Here is an 18,701-nt window from a genome sequence, read left to right as displayed (position 1 = left end):
CTTGTTTTGGTTTTTTCCTCCGAATCAGCAACTGTAAAGAGGATTTACAGTCAAGATGTGACCACAGTGCAACACAGTGTGGTTTGGTTTGGCACTAGCAGAGGAAAACTCCCCTGCTGTGAGGCTCAGTAGTTGTTTCCAGCCTGCAGAGGGAGATATTACTTTATATATGTATAGATATAACTTTACTGAACACAAGAGGTTTCAATCAGTATCACTATTAGTGTAAGTTAAAGTTTGGTCTTTTTTTGGCAGAAAGGATTGATATACTGATTTAAATCAAAGTATATTATAATTTGATCGGCTCAGTAGTCTTCATTAAAGTTTGTGTTTGCACTATAAGCTTCTTGTTCTGGCTCAGCCCAAATCTCCATCAGGGTAAAACACCCGTTATCCATCAGTATTCATCCTGATGAAAATCTCATTTGATGAATTTGAGCCACTGGACTTCAAAAATGGCCTTGACCTCCTCTATTTTTTTATGACTGTCTGTTTGTTGGGTCACCAACTGAAGCTTCTCATGGGGGCACACTGCGATCCCCCCTGAGGATGTGCTGTTTGGGTAAAACTAGGCCAAAAGGGACCCGGGTCACTCTGAACCACTGAAAGGCCTAATTTTCATTTCAGCCACATAGAGCAGCATTTTGAATGATGATAGCCAGTCAAACTGTAGGGAAATAAATGACGCTCTTTTTCCTTTAGAGCCCAGATCTAGTAATAGTATGCTTTGGATGTTGTCTACGCTGTCGACTTAAGAGAGACTAAGTTTCTTTTGTCTTATCAGGCAGCATCAGGCTCCACCATCAGAAATTTAAGGCAGTTTTAGCCATATTTGAACCATTCTTCATTGAGTCTGTTCTATTTCTGCAGCTTTGCGACCAATGATCCTATAGATCTTTTTGAGAAAGGGTTTAATAACTCTCTCTTGCACTTTCTTGCAGAGAGTTACACAAGAGGATCAGTACCACGTGTTTTTATGTTTGTCCTCCTAAATATGGGTCTGGAACCCCTAGATAATAAAGATAAATAAATTCTGAATCAGCTTATGTTTTATGGTGCTTTCAGTCATTATGGTCTTACTCTCTGGAATTCTGCTACAGCAGTGTCTTCTTTTAAAAGCAAACTAATGGGTAAAACTTTTATTTTAGAATCAGTATTATTATTATTATCATTATTCCTTTTTTTAATAATGATAATAATACCTTCTTATTCCCTTTTTCTTATCATAGCCTATCTTATCTTATGTTATGTTTTTATGTAATACCTTCTTATCTTGTATGCTCTTATCTTATGTGCTTATCTTATATGTTTTAAAGCACATTGAGTCTACACCTGTCATATAAAATGTGCTATATAAATAAACTTGACTTAGCTTAGCTTAGCATAAATATTGGAAATGGGGAAAATCAGCACGCAGTGTTAATTTAGAGCTTTTAGAGGTGCTGGAAAGCTGATTTTGTTACTTTTGGACAGAGCCGAGCAACTTTTTACCTCATGTTCAGTCGTTATGCTAAGCTAATAGTCTAGAGGCTGTAGCTGTATATTTAACTGGCACATATGGTATCAATATCCGTAAGAAAACAAAAAGGGGGAGTCCCCAGAATGCAGGACGAATCCTTTAAAATGAAAGAAGTTCGCATGAATTCTCTTTCAAAGATTTCATCACAATCTGTGGCTTGTCCAACCAATTCAGCTTCATAATGACTTGCTCCTTTTTTAAAAATTCCAAATAATTTGTGTTTTTGATCTAATCTTTTCTTTTTAAGCTAACTTAATACATAATTTGTGCTCCTTGTAGGAGCATCAGGAAAAAAGCTAAATGTTTTCGCAAAACGTTCACAGTGAAATGTTTTACTCTGTCTGTACACAGCAAATTTAAGGGGAAAAAAATACAGAGACTTTCACTTGATCAAACAAAACAAGAAGGATGAACAGTAAGTTTCCTTCATTCTTGTCATATGAAAGAACAGTCAGGTGACATTTTATCATCACATTGCATTAACTTTCCATTCAAGTGTCAATAAATTGTGTTTGGCTTGCGAATGGGTGAATCACATGGAAGAAATCCACCTGACAAAGATAATGCGATGTTGTGTAAAGGTGAAAATGCTCCCTGTCAGTCAAAATCGAAGAAACACATTATCTGAAAAATGTTGATGGGTGGAAGACCAGTGACGTTTGAAAGATCATGTGGGTATTTCTTCATGTTGCATCAGAATGTTTTTTTATTTTCATGCATACGTGTACTTTCATATACTGTTCTCATGTTGGGCTACATCAAATCAATGATGTGAGCTGGCACTGTCATATAATCTTTACTTTATTTTATTTGTTTATTTATCAGGGACATCACGCATAAATTAATGTCAACATGATTGTTGCTCATTCAGCTCATTTTCATCTTCAGTTCCTGTGAAGGTTGATGTTACACATAAAAAGAAAGAAACAAGAAACCAAAACAAAACAAAACAAAAAAAACAGACTAAATAATATTAAAGCACATTTAAAAGGACTGAAACCTTGTAAATATATGTATATATGTATATAACCTTGTATATATATATATATATATATATATATATGCATATGAAATAAAGTTAATTATTGGGATTAAACTGAGTATCTACAATATTTTTATGACTTGAAGCCTAAAATTTGAATAAAACAAAGTAAAAAAATCTTTAGGTGTAGTTTGGATTCGATAATATAAAGCTGAGGAACATCAGAAGTTGTGAAATGTAGGTTCACAAAAAGAATTTCAGGCCAATGCATAGAGCTCCTAATAGACTTTACTTCATGCCATAGGATTGATGATGATGAAGGACTAAAGAAAATAAGAAAAAAAACTATGAAAACAAAACACACATATTCAGCCTTTAAAAATCTCACTCAGTAATAAATATTAATAATAACCCATAAAAACTGCAACTAAAAACTTGCTGTTGAAATACTGAAATAAAGCTGATGCAGTCAGCTATAATAAACCCTGTTTTATTACATTATACAACTTAATACATGTTTTTACAACACGGATAGGATGTTACGCTCTCTTTATAATTTAAGTATCTACAATATTTCTACTACTGAGAGTCTAACCTATTTTCCTGCAGAGCTCACAAGAACATAAGATGCCTTAATTTAAATTCCTGCAGTGTTTTCTATAAAAACACCAGATTAAAAAAAGCTTTTTCTTGAGAGTTATATCTGTCCTACAGTGGCAGGTGTATTGCTTCAGAAACAAGGCTTGTTCGAGGCCACACATAGACACAGGTATCACACATTGGTGGGAGTAAAATTCCCCTCTGATATTAAAACAAAAGGGAGTAAAAAAGAAAAGCTGCTGTTTCTTAAGGAACTCGAGCAAAAACAAAACTTCCTTGTATAAATCACACAAACGCTATCTTTGGACTTGGCTCTGCGGACAGACAACAGCAGAAATATACTTCTGAAAATTATTTGGCAGATTAGCTCAGGAATCTTGGCAGGGTTTGGTCAGCAGAGACCGGCCATAACAAAGTGAGGATATGCTGACTCGACATAAAGAACACATTTAATTACCATCATCATCAACCGTCCAAGAGGACCATCCGGCCCCGAGCCAGAAAACCCCCCCATCATCTGCCAGCTCAAGGGCTTATTTTTAGGGGCCAAACTTCTCCTTTAAACTGCTGCTTTCTCACGTCCTCCCAGCTTTTCTCTCAGCATGTCCTCACTTATTGCTGCCTTTCCCCTTGTCTCATCATTTCGCCTTTTCACTACTCTCGCATATCTCTTATTCCTGATTGGATCTTTTTGTTTCCACCATTTTTTGCTTGTCATTTATCGCTACACAGATAGAAAGATAAAGACAAAGATACCCATCACCCTGTGGCAACAGAAAGTCTCCAGTTTCGTAATATCTTAATTCTTACACATTTTAAGATCTGATGACATGTTTCTGATGAATCATATGAGAAGTTGAAATGGGTATACTGTGTCATTTGGGGGTGTAGACACTCTTTCAGGAAGCAGCCCCATGTGGCCCAATGCCACGAAAGGGTAAGATAAATTTAAATATTTAAATCAAGATAACTTGTGAAAACAAAACAAACAAAAAAGAGCAACTGTGATTGATGGTTTAAATGTGGTAAAATCTTTTTTTTTTTTTTTTTGGTATTAACAACCGATTACATGACTGAATACGAAAGGTGTTACTCATAGTAACAAACCAACCAGAATTATCACATGACTCTGCAGTCGCTCTCAGCTCTAGAGGAGCTTTATAGCTTCTTTCACCTCATTGTTTTAGTGCTGTGCGCTACCTGCCCAGCACAGCACACAGATGAAGTCAGCATCTATAGCAGCTAAAGAGCCAGATATTCCCCCTAGCAGTTGGTGGAGAGCAAAACAGAGCTAAAAGGACTGACTGCAGAATACATAAATAGGCAACTGGTAGCTAAAATCAACAAGGATACATTCACAGTTTTTCAAGTCTGTCTTAAAACAACAGTCAGATGCCCATATGAACACTGCAACAGGTTTTACTTGCTGTAATTGTTCCTCCTGTTCATACTGGCCATTTGAAGATACCTTCCTAACATGCTTTCACTGTGAGTGATGGGGGACAAAATCCACAGCCCTCATTCTGTGCATAAGTTTATTCAACAGTTTATCAGAATCTTTTTTGAGGCTTCAGGCGTCTAAATTGGTGAAATCAAAGGATATCTTCCAAAATTAGAGTTGTTTTAGTATGAAATTCCCTATTGGGCTGCAGGGGAAGGATATTAACATAAAGAGAGACCACCGCAACTTTTTGGAAAATATCCACTTGATTTGACTCATTTGGACGGCCGACACCGCATATTAGCTTCAAATAAACTTTTTAATTCATTTGTGCGCAGAAGGAGGCTTGTGGATTTTGGCCACCGTCACTTACATTGAAAGTGCATTAGGAAGGAATCTTTTAATGGCCAGTATGAACAGGATGAATGATTACAGCGAGCAAAACCTCTTTCAATGTTCATTTGGGGATCAGTCTTTAGTTTTAAGACAGACTTAGAAAATGTATATATATATTTAACTGTGATTTTCAATTTGTTGTTTGTTCTATATGTAGGCTACTTGTTAGGACAATATATGTTCATCTCATATGTTTGAGATGTATAATGACCCTGGTCAATGTTTTTGCTATTTACTAATAGTCACTGGCAATAATGGACACAGGTACATTTTATGGTCTAAAGGGGTGAAAGGAACCTCATCGTCACACAAATAAGGTGTTTTTAATGTGACTCGTAGGTGTGATGGCTTCTACTGACTCAAATCCAATTTCCACTGATTCTACAATTTGTAAAATTTAATCCCAATGGTTGATTTTATTGACTGTAAATTCCCCATATGAAGGTATGCATCGACTGTGAGTGCAAAAAGAGAAATGCGCTTGTGTTATGCATGCTTGTAACTTGGTAAAAAGCCACAGAACGGGAAAACTCTGTGTAAATGAACCTATGTGATGTGTTGAGGTGGCCTGATGTCTCAGTGGGATAAAGTGTGATGTCCTTGGTTTAACTCTGACTCTGCAGTTGTAGCACGTGATCCCCCCGCTATCTCACTTTTTCAGGTCTCTCTTTACACTGATCCGTCTAAAAGAAGGGATAAAAGATGAAGGACCCCCACCTCAAAGAAGAAAAAAATAATAATCAAGCACCATGTCAAAAAAAGTTTGAACTCTTAAAAATAAAACCCAACTCCCTGCTTGCTGATCAAATTTGTATCCACAGATCTTGGTCTTCCGGCACAGTTCAGCAGAGTTCAGATGTTGCAATTCTTCCAACAGGGTGTGTGTGTGTTTGGTAAGAGACACCGAGGACAGCTGATGTAATGGCTGTAAAACTAATTTCCAAGAGTTTGGGTGACTGGAATGCTTAAGAGGAAGCATTATTTGAAAATGGCTTTTAATGGCACATGTGCATGCACGCATCAAAAAATGAGACAGATTTCAAATAAAAAGTTAGAAAATATTTTTATTTACAACAAATTTCTCTCCCCCCCACATTTATCCAGTCCCTTTGTCTGTGTAACACCCCCCTCCCCCTCCCCCGCAAAAAAATACATCTGATTGATCAGACACATTGGACACTTTGCATAGATACAAAATAATTTCATAGTAAAAATTATAACTCAACTTCTTTTTCAGGATTTGAAATAAAACAACTAAGGCTGTAGAATGAACACATATTATACATTATATATGTATAATACATATAATGTTTTTAAACGGCATATCTTAGGCACAATATGGCGTATACGGTTTACACACAGAGCAAACATTATCATGGGAATGTGCTTCTTCTTGGCTTCACACTTTCTCACAGTTTCATCAGGTGTCTGAAGCTAAAATATGTTACAGGCAATAATCTGATTTCTGTCTTTGGATAAAGCTGATTAAAAAGAGATAGCACCATCACCCTGATGCCAAAACAGAAAAAGACTGTTTGTGCATGTCTGTGTGTATGTGAGCGCTCATGCATTTGTGTGTGTGTTCAGAGGTATTGAAGCACATAAACTCTGCTGCCTATGACGGTTGTAACGCAACATGTAGATAAGCTGCACATGAACAACACATACTGTACTTTGTGACACGTGGTGTAAAATATTCACAGTGTGAAACAGACTGAGCTGAGCATTCATAATTTTTTTGCTTGCCAATCAGAAAGTCCCCCCAGCCTTTCAGTTTGAGACGCTCGTTCTGATTGGTGCAAAATGGGATAGTTTCATATTTAAGTTGGCAGCCTACTCATAACAAAATGTCCAGGCTCAGCAGCGGCTAAATGACTGTGCACCGCAAGTTATTCACATGCTGCTGTCTAGACAAGATCTAACAGATTCTGTCTTTCTTTCCTTGATTTCTCTTTTCCTGTTCTTCCCCATCTCTTTCTCAATTTCAGTCAGTCAGCCTGTCTGGCCGCCTCCCTTTTTACAACACACCAGCAGCACAAGGGCTTCATCTTTTTATTTCACAACTCATGATTCTTAAAATAATGTCTCTTTCATTTTTCTTCCCACTTTTGTCTACTTGTCCTTTTCTCCTCCAGCAAATTCTAATACAAGTCCTTCATGATCTCCTGCAGCAGTGGGTGTAAGCACATGTCCACCTCAGTTTTCTTCAGCAGCTGGATGAGGTGGACATGGTCGGTGACGATCTGTCGCAGGTCGGTCATTTTCTGGAGCAGCTTGGCGAACAGCTGCAGAGAGTCCGGGTGGCTGAGCTTCAGCTGCAGCTCCAACGAATGGAGCACCGTCTCCTGAAGCTGCTCGATGGGCTTCACGTTCAGAAGGCCTGGACGGTCTGGATGGGTGACAGAGACAGGTAAGATAAATCAGTGACATTTCTGGGACATTTTCTGAATTTAAAATAAAAATGAGAGGTGCAAATAAAACATCAAAGATCTCTTAGGTCAACATTCCTTCTGGTTGACAATCTCTCGATTTAAGCTGTCTCTGAATGCGACGCCTACCTGCATTATTGCTTTTTAGAAAAAGCTACTTCTCTTCATCTCCAGCTTTTATCTCAATCGTTTAGGTTAATAATTGACTTAAATGTCTGATTTAAATCATCAGGGTTCAAGGCTTGACTTTTATCAAGCAGTCATGTGCTGAAGCAGCATTAGGCCAAATAGTTTGGATCTGCTCAGAAATGTCAGGAGATCTTTTGTTCCCCAGAAATGTAGTGTTAACTTGACCCATAAGCCATTGGAATGATTTCTTTGATTCCTCCCCCTCCTGATCATAAATAATGTCAAAAACCATCAAAGTTGAGTGATTTTCAGTCATTCAAGTTGTTGTCTGCGAAACTTCTCCTTTTCTTTTTTTCCTGATCCAACTGTATAAAAATCTGTCAACAACACATCACTTTTGCAGTTATTGAATCTCGTTACAGATGATATACTTGCTGTTTATTGTTCCCGCATGAAATGATGATGAAATGATTCATTCACCTTTAGTTCTGCTTCATTACTTTTCCAATAGCATCTCATGCCTCCAAGGAAACTGATAAATGGGTCAAGGTTGGCCAAAGATAGCGTGTAAAATGATATCTCAGGTTGTTAACAGGAGCCACTTTACAACCCTTCATATTCTCTGTGAACATTTCTGCTAGAATTCATATTTCTATTATAACTGCACAACCTGAGAAATCATGAAATGATCAAAAAATGACATTAATGTCTTAGAGTAACTTATTTTAAGATATTATATATCATACCTACAACACTAAAAGCAAGTAAAGACTTTAAGGCTAATAAGTGTACTCATAGATTACTACGACCTATGAAATCTACAACATGCCCTAAAAAAACGAACACTCACCCCCACTGAGGATAATGACAGCCAGAAACAGCGCCATGTCGCTGTCGTCCAGCTCCAGAGTGTTGAACTTGACGGAGAACTCAAACTTCGGTTCCATCATCTGGCAGAAGGGTTTCCTGAGACTCTTGAGGAACTCCCGCGTCATGAAGATCTGGCCGTAGGAGATCAGGGTCCCGTCTTTGTTCATCAGAGGCGACATCATGATGATTAAGACCTCAATCACACCGTACTTCAGCAAAGTTACCTGGGAAATGGTGAAGTAACGGTTTTATAGTCATAAAACCCTCTAAACATAATCATCAGTCAACAACAAAATTGTTTGCAAGAGACTGGAGTGAATGATGTGGATTATGTGGACGAATGCACAGCCGAAGCATCTCACCTGATCATTGAGATCCAGATTGATGAATCCTGGGATGCTCTTGGCGAATTCTGTCACTTCTCTCACAGCTTCGGCCGAGCGTGACTGACAGCTTTGGAAGAAACGCAGCTCCACAGCATCTGTTGGCCCCTGATCGCCGATGCTTGTCATTCCCATGATCCCATACTCCGACCCTGGGTGAGCTGCTGTGATTCCTGCCATGAACGATATGTGAATAGAAACATTTTTTTACGTCCCAAACCAGCAATGTTTAAAATATCTTGAGACTATATTTATTAATGAATAGAAAATGATTAGGAAAAGAAAATGATACAAAAACAGATTTTGATATTTGGTACTACTGACCTCCATGTCCGAGTGTAAGGGCGGAGGTCTGCTGCTGGTGCTCCAGGATGGGTATCTGCCTGCAATTAATGAACTGCTCCCCTTCCATTAGAGACTTCATGTCATGGATGACAAACGGCTGGAGGCGGAGAGGAAAGAATATATGTAAGAGGAAAGTTTTGTGCGAATATGAAAGAGCAGGTAGAGACGAGACAAAGCAACAGAAAGGAAAAAAGGCGAAAAAAAATAAAGAAACACTTTCAGCTTCTCATACTGCAGGTCTTCTGAGGACATAGGGGCTGCAGATGTAATCACATACTGTCTATGCACTTTGGTCATGGCTCATTCATCAGAACTGCAAAAGCAAACACAGCACATCTCATATGTCTGATGGGCAAAGCAAATAAATCTTAGCTGCAGGCTGAGGCAGACAAAAACATCATTTCCAGGTAAATGAAGCTTAACTGAGTTAAAGTCGCGCTTACTGTTTGGTAAAACAAGACATGCACTAGCCTGACAGATGAATTGCACCATTCTTACACTTCAATCTTGCTTTCCATAGTGGGAAAATGAATAATGGGACATCACACAGCAGGTTATTCCATTAAAAAAGGCTTTGATGTGAACAATCAATTCCTACCGTATGTGAGGAAATTAAACAGATTGCAGCTGGTAGAAATGTGTCGTCTTTTATGCTATTTTATTTTTTTATAAATATATTTTAACCTGGGCAGTCCAAAAACGCATTTGAATTAAAGGCCCCATGAAACGGAAGTTAGAGCATCTTTAGCTTCTGTACTGTGATTTCCCAGTGAAACAGAATATTTGAACGGTGTACAGTTACAAGAGGGATTTAAATCAAATCCTTTGCATTTGATTGGACCGCTAAAAGTGGGCGGGCTTTGAGTTTGGCGTGATACATGGAGCTAAAGGAAGAGAAAAGATGGATTTTGATGTAAAAATACTCTATTATTGGTTTTTGACATATATATAGAGATAAATGAACAATTAACACAGGGACACAGGATTAAAATTTGAGAAATGTATTTTTCATTTCATGGGCCTTTAAAGTTGCACTCGTATTTGCTGCAACAGCCTTTCTTGGTGACCAGCAGTCTGTGGCTGATGTTAGCCAATGGTAGCGAACTATAGATAGACGTTGCCGTATAACAGACATTACTGACCCCTTCTCTACTTGTGCTATTGTTACGCCACGTTTTAGCATTTGTCATTATTCATAATTACTCACAATAAAAGTGGCCGTTGTTCAGCAAAAGTTATATAGACTAACGTTAACTAATATGTGTGCATATAATGTGTGATAAAACAGAAAATCAAAGCAAAACAGAAGTCAAATTTTCATGTTCTTGTTTGAAATTGCATCAGAAAAACACAAAATCACGGAAGTCAGAGGATACCTTTCCACTACTTTGGTATCTGGAAAAGGCTGTCTGCCAATTGTAAGGTATTTTGGGCTTGTTTATCTAAAGAGATGAAAATCAATATACAGGCTGCAGGTTGAGTTTGTGTTTTAAAGTAAAATGGCCATTCCACAAAAACATCACAGTCATCCCCTTCGACTGTCAAATTCATTGTACACAAGCATAATCTTGCTTGTGCTCTCTGTCTATTTTTACGATTTAAAACATGTAATTATTTAGGTTAAGAATTGTAAAAAGCGTTGTCTTCTTTTAACTCTACTGGTGTGTCACAAATGCTGACAGAGTTCAAGTTGAAAGCTGATTACACATCAACTGGTATCAAGGCCGTGCATGTTAAAATATGTAAATATTCCACTAAAGCTAAAATCATTGACTCCCAATTTGTTTCAGGAGGTTTGCTGTGGTTTAGTAAATAACCCGGGACTCCCTCAAACAAACAGACGATTCTGTGCCATTTAGCTGCTATCACTGTGATGAACAGTCATAACAAGCAGGAAAAAGAGATGCAAAGGAGCCTTGAACTCTTTTGACTTAACAGGAAGAAGCTACAAAAAAGAGAAACAAAAAGCAGACGCTTCTTCTACAGCTGGTCCTCATTAATAAAGGCAATAACAACAATAATAATAATAATAATAATAATAATGAAAAGAAGAAGAAGTTTAGGTCATACTTTATTCTTGAGGGCAACAATTGTGAGTAGTACGTTTGGGTTCATTAACACCCTCAATTCCATTGTTTACTGTTCGCAATTTAAATGAACATATTTCTATATTTTATTAAAATAGCTTTTTAGTTGCTTGATTGGTTCAATTTCTATTAAAAGTTTCAAAAGCTACTGATTCTGACCATTTCTAATAATTAATTGATTTGACTTCATGACAGTTTACTTGATTGGATCAGTTGTTTAGTAAAACAGATTTATCTGAATCAGAGGTTTGATAAGGTTGAACTGATGAGGTTTACTTGATCAGGTTTTACTTTAAGAATGAGTTATCAAAACATATTCAACATATTTGCAAAGATGATATTTTTCATATGATATTGAAAGTTATATATGCTGACTTGTGTTTGCCAACAATGCTCCATAAAAGGTACTGGAGCAAGTTTTGCATTAATCCTGCAGATTTGAAATATAGATATGGGTTTTATATCCATTTTTATTATTTTTTAACCATCAAACTGTGGATCATTACAGAATATTCACTGCAGTTTTCTGTCTGCAACTTGATTTTGACATGAAATGAATTTCCTGATCGGGTCTCTTGAATATGAAGGTTCAACATCGTAAAAGTACAAAGACACAGAAATGGATGATATTGGATATTTTCCTGCAGCCCACTCGCATAAATTACCAACTGTCTGAATAAGTTAGTTTGAAGTTTTGAGTAGGAATGTTGAAGCTGAATCAAACTGCAGAGAAGCTACGTTATCCTGTTGCATAGCTTGACCACTGTAATCTGAGATGTTTTATAACAGTCAAGACATGTAGAAACCAGTTGTTCCACTTTTCCTGTTAGAGCAGCAATAATAGTCTGAAAGGACCTCATGTGAACTAAGCATGTGAAGACAATACTGGTAAAAGTTTTAGCAAAGACAGCAAGTCAAACAATTTAAAATCAGAGGAGCTGTTTGTTTCATTTCAACTCAAGGCTGCAAATGGAAGCAAATTGTGGCCATTGTATTTCTGATATAATGTTTTTGTAAGTGAAGATACAAAGAAATTTTTCATGGACAAGTAGGTTTGTATTTCCAATATGAAATTCAGGTTGGAATATGCGATCCAGTCTATTTGCTTAAGATGGATTACTGTACATGTCCTTGCCTTTGTTGCTTGTGATATTTCCCAGAGTGGAATTAATAAATAAACTACCAAACATGTGGGTCAAACTTGCACTGTGTGTCTCATTCATAGTGGAGAAAAAGATGGTCCATCAGCTCATATTAGAGCAGGATGAAGATATAAATGCCGATGACATGATAACTGCAACCAAATGCAAGCAACATATCAAAGATATGCAGTCACCATATTACATTCACTGCTGAGTGAACATCGAGTTCAACTGTTTATTATTATCATTATTAAAGCACATTTTTCTCTCCGAGAATCTATTTTATATTTATTATTTGACTGAATTGACTTATTAATTGATTTTAATTGTGTGAACCTGATCAACCACACCCATCATATCTCCATTTCCATTTCTACAACACCAACAGGCCAATTCCTTGTAAGTGCAAATCTACTTGGCAATAAACTTGATTCTGTTCCTGATTTGTGTGATTAAGAGACATACTTCAGCTATAAAGCGCATCTAAGATTATAGACAATCTGAGATTCAAACACACAGTTCCTGGAGCAGAATATGCCTGAAATGCTGACATGAAAAAATAACTGAACACTCAACATCTCGGAAGAAATGACATTCTCTGGTCTAAAATCATCTGTTGCTATTTTTATCTGTGCAGTATTCTGCAGAATTTGCTATATTTTAATAGGGAATCACAACCAAAAAAGGAAAATGTTGCCTTGGCCCTAAAATATTACAAAAGAATCTTGTTCATGTGGTAAATGTTCCTTATTCAGATATCCCATTGAAAATTAATTAATAGGTTTTCGCCTATGGAGGCAAGATGCTCCCCTAGTATAAATATAAATAAATAAAAATAAGGAAGAATTAAAAAAATGCAAGGCAGTGCTGCTCACCGCGTTGTCTCCAGTCTTCCCAGAGAGGATGGCCCTGGCCTTGGCCTTGGTGAGGGGGAAGTATTTCAGATAGGCCTCGTACAGATGCCGTGCCAGAGCCCTCAGATCTGCTGCCTCCGGGTGCATGTGCTCCATGTCAGACGAGAACTCGGCCAGCAGCTTCTCTTTCTCCGCCTGGGGCATTCGGCCAAAACGAATGGCTGGGAAAGGAAACAGACAGATAGAAACATGCATTAGTACACAAATAAACACACATACAAGAAGAGGCAGGCAGATATATACAGTAAGAACATGCAGACAGACAAACAAAAGCAAGAATAATCACACAGATAAACAGAATCTTGTCTTTCCGTGTGCTACACATTTTGCAAAAAAAGTCGAGCTCCTTTAAGCTGCAAGTTTTTCTAAATGAGTCAATGTAGTAATTGATTTTTGGGTGATACATCATATAAAACATGCAGATCTACTTTCTTCTTAAGTGATCTACCGCTAGCAGCAGTGTCTGTGATGTGTATATATTTACAAAATCATCAACCACAAATCACCTCGTAGTTCTCCTCCTGAAATAACACAATTTCCTCTTAAATATTGTGCTATTATGATGTTAAACCAATGAACTTAATAAGAAGTAACAAAACAGGCACTGATATATTCTACGTGTTCCTATCCTGACCTCTAACTGGTGAAGTTGTTGCTGAACTTTTCCATTCTGGTGTTAGTTTAGTCAGTTTCTATTGCACAGCTGTTTGGCTATGGGGCTTTTTTCCTATCTTTATTCAAGAGCGTGGTCTTTCAATCTGAGAACATGATTTATTGATTTCATGTTGAGATTTTGTAATTCTTTCCCTCAAAACCCTGCCCTCGCACTCAAATAGCCTCTGCTTGCACGCAGATTTGCTCTGCTTCTGCTCAAACTGTGTGCTTGCACTCAGATGTACTGTTGCTTGCACAGATTTCCTGCTCGCCAGCTTCAGCCCTTCTCCTCGCAACGCAGGCTGCTTCTGTGCACTCGTGAAAAGTCTGCATCCAGATTTCTGCTCTGCTCTCAAATTTTTTGTGCAATAACCCTGTCAAAATTCCCCAACCAATAAAAGGCCAGGTGTAGTGTTGACCAATGAAATGACCCGTGCATCCTTGCGGGGGTGTTTGTTTTATTTCTCGGAGCGTCCCGTACGGACAGTTACTCTTTAACTGGGTTCATCCACTCCCGCCCTCCAGGGCTTTATTAAATGTACTTCCCTTGTATTTCTTGTACAACTTTTGAAATAAAAGGACAGGCTATTTTTGGACTTTCTTAACTCATCTTTTTACAATGACAGCATTAAGTAATAACTGTCCTGATGTCACTACATTAAACATAGTTTTGATATTCATACACAAAGACATTTTAAAGAATGGAAATCCTGCCAAGATTGTTCCAAGAAATTTGAATTTCTGAATTATAAGATATTCCATTTCTCTGAAAATCTTACAGAGCTGCGCAGTCAATGTTCAGACACCTATGAGTCACACAGCTCATACCATCAATGAGTGAAATGGAAAAACCACTAGTGACAACATATACAGTAACAAGTCTGATTTTATGAGGTGTGTCTTGTGAAGTAATTGCAGAATGTATTTCCCTTTGTCTGTCTATGTCACAGCTCAATGCAAAACCTGAAAAACTATCTCATATGTTTTAAATCTCTGAGTACGGAGTTTCTTCTTCGCCTGTTTCTGCAGGATTAATTGCATTGTGCATAAACAAATAAACAACAAAAGAGCCAGTTCTGATTTCTGTTTTTCCCCCAAAGGTTTCGGTGTCTAAGATGCCCAGAGATTAAAGAGATCTTTAATCTATTTTGTGGTGTTTTGCAGCCGTATTTCCTCGATATCCTTTTCTAACATTTTAGGCAAATTCCAGATGATCATTTGCCAAATTTACTGATGCTGTTTGAAATGTCATTGTATTCATAAGCTTACATTGTATCAATGTATTTTTTTTAACTGCATGTGCACTGGTTTTACCTTTTCTATTTCGCTGTATCTATATGCTGATTGTAAATATTGGTATGCTGCTTTTTCAAAAGTGGATATAACCTGTATACTCACAGTAAATACAATTTTTGCCGATGAATTTCACAAGTTATAAATATTTCATTTAAGTGGCATTTTACTTGACAAAGGTCAAATTGTAGTCTAAATCTAATACTGAATGTGGTGAAAATGTTCTTTGTAATGCGAATGAAATTCGACACTGAGTTGTGAAATGGTTAAACCCTTCTCTTTCTGTCAGTGGAAGTCATTAATAATCTCTCCATTCAGGCCTGCACTCTGCATTTACTTCAGCTTTTATGATTGTGTAATGCTGACTGTGTGATGAATGCACACCTTAAGCAAATGAATACAAACTAAAGTGGCTCAACCACCAACTGGGCAACAAGCCCACAGTGGTGACACAGTAGTTTGGAGAAATCAGTTGAGGTCTATGTACTCTGAGATGTCAATTATTGATCAAATAAATCCTGCACAGAGCAGATTTACAAAGCACTGACTGTCCCTCGTGAAATAACAGTAAAGTGATATGAGGGAAAGTGGTAGAGATAAAGTGGCAGATAAAGAGGAGTAAGAAAACTAAATATGGTAGATGCTAATAACAGGCATAGCTGAGCATAATGATGTTTTGTTTAAATTAAGGTAGAGTCTGTCAGTTGAAAAACAGGGCGTGGAGAAAAATTTAGCCTTCAGTTTCAATGACTTTATATGAGAGATTGACAGTGCTCACCCTATCATTTAAGGCTTTGAGCTTCAAAACTGCATTATACAATATGTGTACATAGCAAAAGAAAACAAAAAATAGAGAGAAAAAAGTAAACAAAGTTAAATATCTCAAATGTTAAGTTGAAACTCAAACTAGCTTGTTTATTCATTACAGTGCTAACATTACACTGCACCCACACAGCTGTTTCTGATTATTTATCTGATTATACTCCTTCTTAGTAGTGCAATTACACAACAGTCTGCAGATATTTGCATGTGTGACTGAAATGTTTAAGAATGTGTTTCCTGTGTCAGTGTGACCATCTTTGACAGACTTACAGGTCATAGTTGACCTTTGCTGTGTATTTGGAAATGAAGATGTCATTATTCTAACAGTGTGCCATCACCCTGTTTTGCACCATATTACACTAGCAGACTACAAAGTGCAGCTTTGCTCTCATACACTGTTTACCGTTCATGCTGACTCTGCTCAATATTTATTTATTTGGACTTGTGACATCACATCCTTTTTCAGTGCAGAGATGGAAGCACTTTTGTTGGATGGAAAGTTAAAGTAACCAGATCTTTAGACTCAAATTATGTGGCACTGTGCTGAACATTTTCAAGAGATTCAGGTTCATACATCAAAAGAGTGAAAGCAGTAAGCTGTCCCACCCTAACAGGTGCAACGAAACTAACAGGAGAGTCAGGGAGATGTCAGTCAAGCACGAACTGTACACACCCACACAGTCATGAAGTCCATGCTGGGACTCACCTGCAGAGGTGGTGTCAGCGCTTGATATGAAAACGGCTACCGCTGTGCCAGTTGATGCGCCCCAGTGGCCAACAAAGGCTAACAAAAGAGAAGCTGGCTACAGCTGAACAGTGATGGATGAGGGCAGATGTTTCTTCATAGAAAGATATCTCTCACTGATCAAACTAAATTGTTTTGGTAAAATGTCCGAGTAGAATAGAGAATTTATGTCAATATAATCGTGTTAAAAGTTCGAATAAATGAACAACATAACCACTACATGGTGCGATAACCGTATATTTGTTTCAGATCTAACAAAAACTCTTACTGCTTGTGAATCTACACAGAAACAGCAGTAGAAACACAAGTAAACTGCATTTGGACTGAGAGCACAATTGATCTGCCTACAGGCGGCTGAGTGTGGGAGGTTTCAGCAGTTCCTGACGGCCTTTAAGTGCTTCTAACCTGTACAAGTGAAAACTCCTGTGTAGGTGTAGCATGACTGTGTAGGGGTTTGTAGATGTGGATTTGCTCATTGCATTTTATTTTGCATTTGTGTTTTAAATAATCTAAAATTGAAACTACAAACATATTTTTCTAAAATCAAAGTTAATATATTAACAATGTGTGCACAACAGGTTTTGTGTAATCGCTGAAAAAAATGTAATTGCAATTGCTTGTAAACTGTAGGCTGATAATGTAACATAATGATGTCCTGTATCTTTAACATTATTCTCTTTTTATTATGCGTGCTTATAAAATAGTTCAAGAACTGTTTTGTTTTTACTTTTATTACTTTTAATTTGACCGTGAAACATCTGACTAGGGATGAAAAACAGCCTTTTGGCTAACTCTGGCACATTTACAACAATCAGTTGCAATATTTAACTGAATTTCTAGAAAACTGGCAGAAGAAAATGCAATGTAATGCATGTTTCCATCCATCTCTGTTATGTGAATATTAGAAATTAGAGTCGTAGAGATAAGCGGTTACTGGCACTAATTCTTCAGTCCCATGCCATTAAACCACTGCAGAAAAAAAGGGTGCCACGAGATGACGTAATTAAAAGAATGCCTCAAACGAAAGAAAACAATTTCAAAAACATGATGGAAATATGGTACTTATTTTTGTTTCATGTCTCATGTCATGCGTTCTAATTTGAGGAATGTTACAGTCTCATCATTGGTCCACTTAGATCTGATGACCTCTTCTGCAGCTGTTTACATCTCTTCAGGAAGCTTGAGAAACCTTGCAGTCATTGCATGTTACTGCCATTTCTTTTTATCTATACAACTTTTTTTTTAGCATTTCCAGCATTTCCACTCATAATGCGCAAATTGCACAACTGTGCATAAAAAAAAGGTGAGTCAGTGACTCACTCTTTCAGCTTGAAAGCAGCACAAGCAACAGAGAGTTACAAATCATCAACACAGGTACTGCTTTTTGTTGTTTTGAGCCTTGGGAGGCCTAATATAGACAGCCACAAAGGCAGGCACATGAGGGTGGGGTGGGGTTTAAAGTTGGCCTTGGACCGCAATTTAACCTTTGAATTGTGCTGTTGGGGTGACAGGTACATTGAAGGGGTGATGGGAACTGAAAATGATCCGAGGGTTGTGATAAGACAGTGGTGTACGATGCTGCATGTATGACCACAACACCTCAAACACCCAATTGGCAGCAGTGTGGTGAAGACGTATCTGCAAAAGGCACTGGAGCCACAAAGAGGAACCTATCTTGTAACCTACATCTGCTTATTTACTGTGAAAATAAGGCAGATGACCGCCCACCTAGCGCTGGGTTCTGCTTGAGGTTTCTTCATGTTAAAGGGGAGTTTTTCCTTGCCGCCATCACCAAGTGCTTGCTGATGGGGGAATTGTTGGGTCTCTGTAAATTTAAGACTACGGTCTAAACCTGCTCTATGTGAAAAGTGCCCTGAGATGACTTTTGTTGTGATTTGGTGCTATATAAATAAAACTGAATCGAATTGAAAAATAAACAGAGGGTTTATA

At 37.6% G+C, this 18,701-nt stretch overlaps 1 protein-coding gene across 5 annotated transcripts in view; it reads right to left on the bottom strand.

Moving 5' to 3' along the window:
* Positions 1–7,043: 7,043 nt before the first annotated feature.
* The window catches only part of pparg (peroxisome proliferator-activated receptor gamma), a 34,911-nt gene continuing 23,253 nt past the window's right edge, over positions 7,044–18,701 (bottom strand). For all 5 annotated transcript variants that reach the window (XM_044348179.1, XM_044348180.1, XM_044348177.1 and 2 more), the window contains exons 5-9: positions 13,199–13,398; positions 9,074–9,191; positions 8,729–8,922; positions 8,347–8,590; positions 7,044–7,327 (exon numbers count right to left, since the gene is read on the bottom strand). In XM_044348179.1, coding sequence (XP_044204114.1) covers positions 7,080–7,327; positions 8,347–8,590; positions 8,729–8,922; positions 9,074–9,191; positions 13,199–13,398 — 1,004 coding nt within the window. In that variant the 3' untranslated portion in view covers positions 7,044–7,079. The remainder of the gene's footprint in view (positions 7,328–8,346; positions 8,591–8,728; positions 8,923–9,073; positions 9,192–13,198; positions 13,399–18,701) is intronic.

This window comes from Thunnus albacares, chromosome 4 (genome assembly GCF_914725855.1).
Source record: "Thunnus albacares chromosome 4, fThuAlb1.1, whole genome shotgun sequence".
Lineage (NCBI taxonomy): Eukaryota > Metazoa > Chordata > Actinopteri > Scombriformes > Scombridae > Thunnus > Thunnus albacares.
Note: the sequence above shows the minus strand (reverse complement) of the source record. Positions and strands in the feature narration are given on the sequence as shown.